Source organism: Squalius cephalus (assembly GCF_949319135.1).
Source record: "Squalius cephalus genome assembly, chromosome: 2".
NCBI lineage: Eukaryota > Metazoa > Chordata > Actinopteri > Cypriniformes > Leuciscidae > Squalius > Squalius cephalus.
In genome coordinates, this window is record NC_137123.1 from 43,319,819 (window position 1) to 43,327,508 (window position 7,690).

Sequence of the window (7,690 nt, forward strand, 5' to 3'; positions counted from 1 at the left end):
CTGTCCTTTACTGTGCTGTCCTATCTATGCCTTTATATCCATTTTCACTCAAACATTATCTCGCTTGAATCTCTATCTCTCGCCCATTCTATTCTTTCTCTTAACACCCAAAAAAACTGGCTGCTATCAAAAAAACGCTGCTGCACTGCTTGCTGCTTCGCTTGCCTGCACCCCAAACGCAAACCGCGATTTTCCCAACGCGTGATCCAAAAATGCACCTGCATGCTTGCACGCATCTTTGAAAATAATGAACCAGAAACACACTTGACTATTGAAAAACTTGACCCTCTGAAAAACTTGACCATAAAAAAACTTGATCATTGAACCCAGGTGAGAACTGTGAACTACAGATACAGAGAGAGAAAATTGTCGGAATTGAAGTCGGAATATCAACTAATTGTTTAATCAACTTTAATCAACTTCACATTATTTAATTCATTGTTGTCTTGTTGTAAATACAATATTTGACCTTTTTGTGTATCAAGTTACATAAAAGGCGTTAGCTTTGTGTTCTACTTCAAGTATCAGTAAATATAAACATTTTTATCCATTCCTAAAACATATTTGCTTGATTGCCAGTGCTCAAACATCACCATGCCAAGAAAAGGAAAGAGGAGTGAATCTCAGAAACAGCGCAGAAACCTAAAAGCTTCATGTGGCACCAGTAGCAGTACTTCTGGAGCAGGTATGGTTGGTGAAAACCCGTATGTTCTGTCTGTTACAGCATCTCACTGTCAAAGCGATTCTAGGTACAATATTTACTCCAGAGGCCGTCAGTGTACTTGCAATGCCTTAATGTTCCTAGCTGTCCATAATGAATGTAATGAGTTGCGCCGTTTCGATTTAGACCGCATTTTACAGAAAGGTGATGCAGTTTACACTAGTGTCAAACGAACACTGTGGAGCAAACGACAATTTGTGGCTAATTTTTTAAACTTTGATGAGCTGCCAAGCACAGTTAAGACCAACTCAGCTTGCTACAACATCCTGAAACATCCTCAGAGAGTTGGATTTCTGAAAGATTCACCTGTCCTAGGCGAGTATGAAAACCTCGAGAATACTCTGCAATGTCTCAGAGCTGATGTGAGTGACGCGTTGCTGCTGTGTGGATGCACGTGTATCGCCGTATTCAGAGATCGCTCAGGGAGGTTTGGTTATTTTGATTCTCACTGCAGATCAGAATTTGGAATGCCTGAAGATGAAAGCACTGGTACGGCCGTGATGTTGACCTTCTTCCGTTTAGAAGACCTGATCGAGAGGCTGATGCTATTGTTTCAAGGGTGTTTCGATTTGAGAGACCAGCAACAATTTGATCTGTTGCCTGTATCGTTCATTAACCGAATAACTGAAAGAAGTGTACGTCCTGAAGTCTCCCTGAACTGCTGTGAGCTTGAACGTGATGTACAACCATCCACCTCTTTTGAGAACGAAGCTCTGTCAAGCAAAGAACAATGCAGGTCTGCTGATGTCTCACAACAGTGTGTCCAAGATCCGGTTGATCAACCATCTGAGACTACCGTTAATGGAGCCACATCAATTAATGATCAAGCCCACTTGACTTGTCAAGATAAAATGGACGTTATAACTTCTGTCACTCAGAATCAAGACAGTAATAAAAATGTGTCATTCAGTGAACTTTCTCATGGCATGCTGTCACAGGATCAATTGCCGTTGTCATCTCCTAGTCAACAATATTCACAATCGACAATCAAGCAGACAGAGAAACTGAACAAGACTCGGAAGCGAAAGGCTTACTCTAAAAAATGGCACAAAGAAATGGTTCAGAGGCAAGGTGTTTATGACAAAAAACAGGCTGTACGTAAAGTCTATGATTATAAAAGAAGTAGTGAATACAGGCAAAGACATAACCAAACCATGAAGAACAAGTATTGGAATAGTATGTTTTACAGGGAAGAACACAAACAAGCAATGAAAAACAAATATAAAAATATTAATGAATACAGAAAGAGAAAAAGGGCTTATGGAATTAACAAGTACAGAAATAATTATAAATACAGAGGGAGAATAAAGAGCTATGCACTCAGCAACTACAGAAATAATAAACAATACAGAGAGAAAAAAAAGAGTAAAATAACCTTAAACTACAGGAAGGATGAACAATTTAGGGAGAGACAAAGGAATTATATAATTCAAAAGTACAAGAATGATGAACAATTCAGAGAGAGACAAAAGAATTATATAATGAGAAATTATAGGAACAATGCTAAATACAAGGAGCAGCATATGCAATATATTGTTGATAGATATTTAAAAGATCCAATTTTCAGGCAAAGGCAAATAGAACATTATACAAACCGATGTAAAAATGATCCTAACTTCTATGAGAAAAGGAAGGACATTTTTAAACAACGTTATCACTGTGATGCACATTTTAGGGCTCGTCAGAAAGAATATTATTTATTCAAATCTAAAAACAAAATATCTGCACTCAAGATACTTCACACAGTACAGTGTGCACAAGACATACAGCACAAATACAAAAACATGAATCTGATGCGCCAACAGAGAGACGCATTGCAAAATACCCAGCCTGACGTAGTACAAGATCCGACCGTGTTAAGAGCCTTAAATGTTTTCAGAGACGTTATAAAACAGGGGCCAACTTATGTCTGCACATGCTGTGCCAGAGCACTCTTCTCAAATCAAGTGAAATCATGTGATCGTGAGCGCTATCAGAAGAATCCGACAGTTGCTTCAGTTTGCTTGACTGGAAACTATGTTCACGTGTGCTCCGACTGCCCTGATCAATGTACTTTGGAGAACAGGAAAACAGAGTGGATCTGTCACTGCTGCCATAACACACTATTGAGAGGTCTGATGCCAGACATTGCTTTAGCCAATAAACTTCAGTTCGCTCCCATTCCTCCAGAACTCTACGATTTGAATGTTCTTGAAAGACACGTTATTGCAAAGTACATTCCCTTTGCTAAGATTGTTACACTACCGAAAGGCCAGCAAAGAGCTATAAAAGGTGCCGTGATTTCTGTTGCATCTGAAGTAGAAACAACAGTGAATTCTTTACCCAGACCAAGAAGTGAATCACAACTGCTTACAGTGAAACTGAAAAGACGTCTGTGTTACCAAGGCCACTATCAGTTTCAGACTTTGAACATGCAAAAGGTTTTGTCTGCTTTAAGAAAGCTAAAAAACATACATTCAGAATATAAAGATATCTTCATTAATGAAGAACTCTCTGAAGAAGAAATGTTTAATGAGCATGAAGAGTGTGCAAATGACATCAGTGCTCCTGATGAGGAAATGGATATTGAGAACACTGAAGAACAGAGCAATGAGAATGAACCCAATGATTCTAACGATGACACTCCTGCAGAAGAGCAATCGAGAGGCCTTGCCTTGGACACATGTCTTCAGCCCCCAGATCTCGGCCAGCAGCTGTTGTCTTATGATGATGGAATATTTTGCATTGCCCCAGCAGAGAGAAACACTCCTGTAAACACTTTCAAAATTCCTAAACTTGAGTCTATGGCGTTTCCAGTGCAGTTTCCAGATGGCACGAAAAGCTTATAATAAATAAGGAAGCTACACGATTCATGCAACCATTAAGAGGGACTCCAGCATACTGGGAGAAATCTCTCCGTGATCTGTTTGCTATGCTAAGACAGCTCGGCACTCCTACATTTTTCTGTACGTTTAGTGCTGCTGAGATGAGATGGCCTGATGTGATTACTGCTATTAAAGCACAACAAGGTGAAACTGTGAACTTTGCTGAATTAGACTGGTCCGAAAAATGTGAAATCCTCAGAAGTAACCCTGTGACAGCGATGAGAAATTTTGAGAAACGAGTTGAAGCCTTGATGAGAGATTTGATAAATTCACCTGCTCGACCTATCGGTGAGGTAATTGACTTTTTTTACAGAGTAGAGTTCCAGCTACGTGGCTCTCCACACATTCACTGCTTATTTTGGGTTAAAGATGCTCCAGAGTTTGAAAAAGATCAAGATCAGGATGTGTGTGATTTCGTTGATAAATACATCTCGTGCAAATTACCAGACCCAGACAAAGACCCTGGGGCCAGTTGCACCAACAGGGCTTTACTAAGCCTGGTCCTAACTGCTAAGTAGGTCTTAGTTAAGACCAGTCTTTAGAGTTGACCTAACGTCTGTTGCACCAACCAAACTTAAGCCTAGGCTTAACTACGCCTGGTCTTAGCGTTGCGCGTTCATGTGTTGTTGACCAGCAGCGCGCGTTGCTAGGTTACGCTGTAAACTATCTTCCGCTGTTTTGTTAACTTGTAACGTTAGCCGTATCAATGGAGGAGCAAAGAAAAAGAAAAGGAAATTTCACCGACATTGAAATACGAAAGTTAATAGAGCTGTACAGTCAGCACAGACACACACTGACTGCCAAGCAATCAAATACAATAACAAACAAGAAAAAACAAACAACATGGAGACAGATAACAGAGGTGATTAACGATTGCTCTGACTCCGGCTGCCTTCGGACTGAGAGCGATGTAAGAAAAAAGTGGAAAGACCTCCTGAGCAAAGCAAAAAAAGATTTGTCTGCAAAAAAACACCACCCGACCGGTGGGGGTCCTCCCCCAAAAACTTCCGTGTACAGTACCATAATTGTGGATATCTTTGGAGAGGATTCCCCGGCTTTTATTGGTTTGGTCGGTGCGGAAAGTGGCGGTACTGACATGGAAGAAACCTCTGTCTCTCCAGAGATGGATGTCGATCACTCAAGCGAGAGTGTGAATTGTGAAGGTGTGTAGCCTATATATTAGAGTAGCCTAGAATAACAGTTTTAGTAGTTGTCAGATAACAATGACAGATTATCTGTATTTTTAGACTCGATGGAGGACCCAGTCACTCCACAAAGTTCTCACGAACACAGCAGCGGTGCACCGCCGGTGAAACGGATGAGGAGGCTGGATAATCTGCAGCAGACACTTCTTGAGAAGGAAATTGTTAGAGTGGAGATTGAAACAAAAAAATTACAGACCGAGCAGGAAAAGTTGGAACTTGAAAAACAAAAAATATGTTTAGAAATACAGTTGCTCCAACAACAGATAAACAGGTCTTCTTCGCCTATTTCTGAAGAGGATGGGCGGTCTTTTGTATTTCTGTAAATAAGCCTAATGGCAAATTGTGTACAATGAATCAATGACAATTATATATGTAAATAAAAAAAAAAGTTTATTATAGACCTACTGGACTTTCTTTGTGGCTTATTTTTATGATTTACAACCTGCAGATAATTGGCAGAATTATTTTAACATTTATAAAGCATTAATAATGCGTGTACGGACTAGTCGTCCACCGACATCTTCATGCCCTGCATGGTCCACAGGGTCGACACCTTCCTCTGGCACCGGCTGATGGTGTTGCCTAGGGAGAGGGATCATCTTGGTGACACAGATGTTGTGGAGGACAGTGCACGCTGCTATTACGGTGCAGACTCGCTCAGGGTGCATCCGCATCTCTCCATGAAGACAATGAAACCTAGAAAAAAATAGTCAATGATTACTGTAAACCTAAATGAGTCACTTTTTTTTACTATTAATAAATGAGCAAAACTTGGCCACTAAATATGTAATATTCAACTTTTTTTATTTATTTTTTTGACGATCGCCATATTCGTAGTGAACGCGCCTATACAGAGAAATGCACATGGATTACATAATCAGAGAGTAGCCTATGTTTTTTCGTTTTGAATTATTTCGTTTAAAGACATTTCAAGCTTTGTGTATTTGATGTATTTCTCATGTCTGTGTGAGGCATACACTGAGTTTCGTTAACTTAGGATGAGACGCGCTCCCGTTAACGTGCAGTGCAAGTGACCGTGCGGGCGCCTCCATGATTGTCTGCTATATACTTCTTATTTATTAAATAGGCTACAGGCAATTGTATGCTGAAAAAATGATTAAAATTAAGATACAATTTATCCAAAACGAAATTCACTTTAAAGAAAGGCTTTCTTCTACAAAACAAAGTCATGTCTGACCCGCTCCATGTCTCTCGATATATTGATATATCTTACTCGTGCTGTTCACTTTTCATAATCAACATAGATAAAAAAATAACATTATAATATTTTAACAAAGCAACTGCTAGCCCACCCTAGCGCCGCCCATGTATATAGTTTTCAGTGATCTAGTGACCGCACTACATCAGCACCATGGATAGGGATACAGACACTGTGGAAAGGATTTTACCTGCGCTTGAGGACTCCGATGCACCGCTCAACGAGTGACCTAGTGGTGGTGTGGATGGTGTTATACCGTCGTTCTTGCTCAGTCCTTGGAGCAATTATAGGCGTCATCAGCCAGTGTTTCAGTGGGTATCCACTGTCGCCGAGAAGGAGCCCGTTTACTCTTCCAGCCTCGAAATCCTGGTATAACGCACTCTCCCGGAGGATGCGTGCGTCATGGGTAGATCCAGGCCATCTCGCCACCAGATTAAAGATTTTGTAATTGGCGTCACAAGCAATCTGCACATTGATTGAATGGTATCCCTTGCGGTTGACATACAGATACTCATGCTCAGATGGTGCCTGGATCCGGACGTGAGTCCCATCGATGCAGCCCACAATACCAGGAATGCCAGAGGCCCGGCGGAATCGGCGTTTCATCACCGCAGACTCGGCCTCAGTGGGGAGGTGAGCAGATCGCGGAAGGCGATGGCTCAGTGCCAGTGACACTCTGCGGATGGCCCGACATGCGGTGGATTTGTGGACATTAATCATATCTCCAACAGTGTTTTGAAACGCACCATTAGCATAAAAACGTAGCGCTATTAACAGCTGTAATGCTGGTGTCAATGCTGCGTTGTGGTCCGATACATACTGTAAGTCGGGTGACAGCTCTTCAACAAGTTCATATATATCCCTCCTACAGAATCGAAACCTCTCTATCAGCTCCTCATCATTGTAAAGGTCCAATGGATTGCTTCTGTCCCGAATAACTCTCTCCCGTCTAAAAGCCCGCTCATTGTAAAGTCTGTGTATAAGGCGCGCCATGTCTTTACTACTGTATTTACTTATGTGGTTACGAAGTGGTTACTATAGAAACATTATCTATCAGATAACGGCTATTAACGCTATTATATGCCTAGATTTTGAATTTACGCCTGCTACTGACTAGGCGTAAGATTTACGCCCGGTCTTAGCGAGAAGAGGACTTAAGCCTGGATGGTGCAACGGTCGTAACTTTTAGGTCGGACTTAGAATGCTGAGTTAAGACCTACTTACCTTAAGACCAGGTGTACGCCCTGTTGGTGCAACTGGCTCCAGAACTACATAAAATTGTAAGTGAAGTACAGATGCACAGTCGTAACCACTCAAAATCCTGTAGAAAGAACAAGAAGCACTGCCGGTTTGGATTTCCTAAACCACCCATTAACAGAACCATGATATCACGCCCCAGGGGCCTCATTTATAAAACTTTGCGTATGATTTGCGTCATAAGTGGCGTACGGATGAAACATAGGACGTGCGTACGCACAGAAATATTCGGATTTATAAAACCGTGCGCACGCACATCCTACGCAGTTTTCCCTTAATAAATCACAATCAATTCTAAATGTAGCGCAGCTTTTGCGGCTTCATGTCACGCCCATAGTTGCCCATAAATAGTCTGTGAAACTCCCACAAGTTAATATTCATCGATTGCGAAATCATGGCAAACACAGAGAAGAAAACCAAGAAA

The 7,690-nt window shown here is 41.2% G+C and overlaps 1 protein-coding gene across 1 annotated transcript; it reads right to left on the reverse strand.

Annotated features, from left to right (window-relative positions):
- Nucleotides 1–5,213: 5,213 nt before the first annotated feature.
- On the reverse strand, nt 5,214–7,256 carry LOC307150344 (putative nuclease HARBI1). Its single transcript, XM_079857492.1, has 2 exons — nt 6,200–7,256; nt 5,214–5,486 (listed from the first exon to the last, which is right to left on the reverse strand). The coding sequence occupies exons 1-2, from the start codon at nt 7,000–7,002 to the stop codon at nt 5,264–5,266; spliced, it is 1,026 nt and encodes a 341-aa protein (XP_079713618.1). The 5' UTR covers nt 7,003–7,256; the 3' UTR covers nt 5,214–5,263.
- Between the last annotated feature and the right edge of the window lie 434 nt (nt 7,257–7,690).

Coding starts and splice junctions, on each gene's coding strand:
- LOC307150344 (XM_079857492.1), bottom strand. CDS start 7,002: ATGGCGCGCCTTATACACAGACTTTACAATGAGCGGGCTTTTAGACGG. Junction 5,487..6,199: donor ATCGGAGTCCTCAAGCGCAG/GTAAAATCCTTT, acceptor ATTTTTTTCTAG/GTTTCATTGTCTTCATGGAG.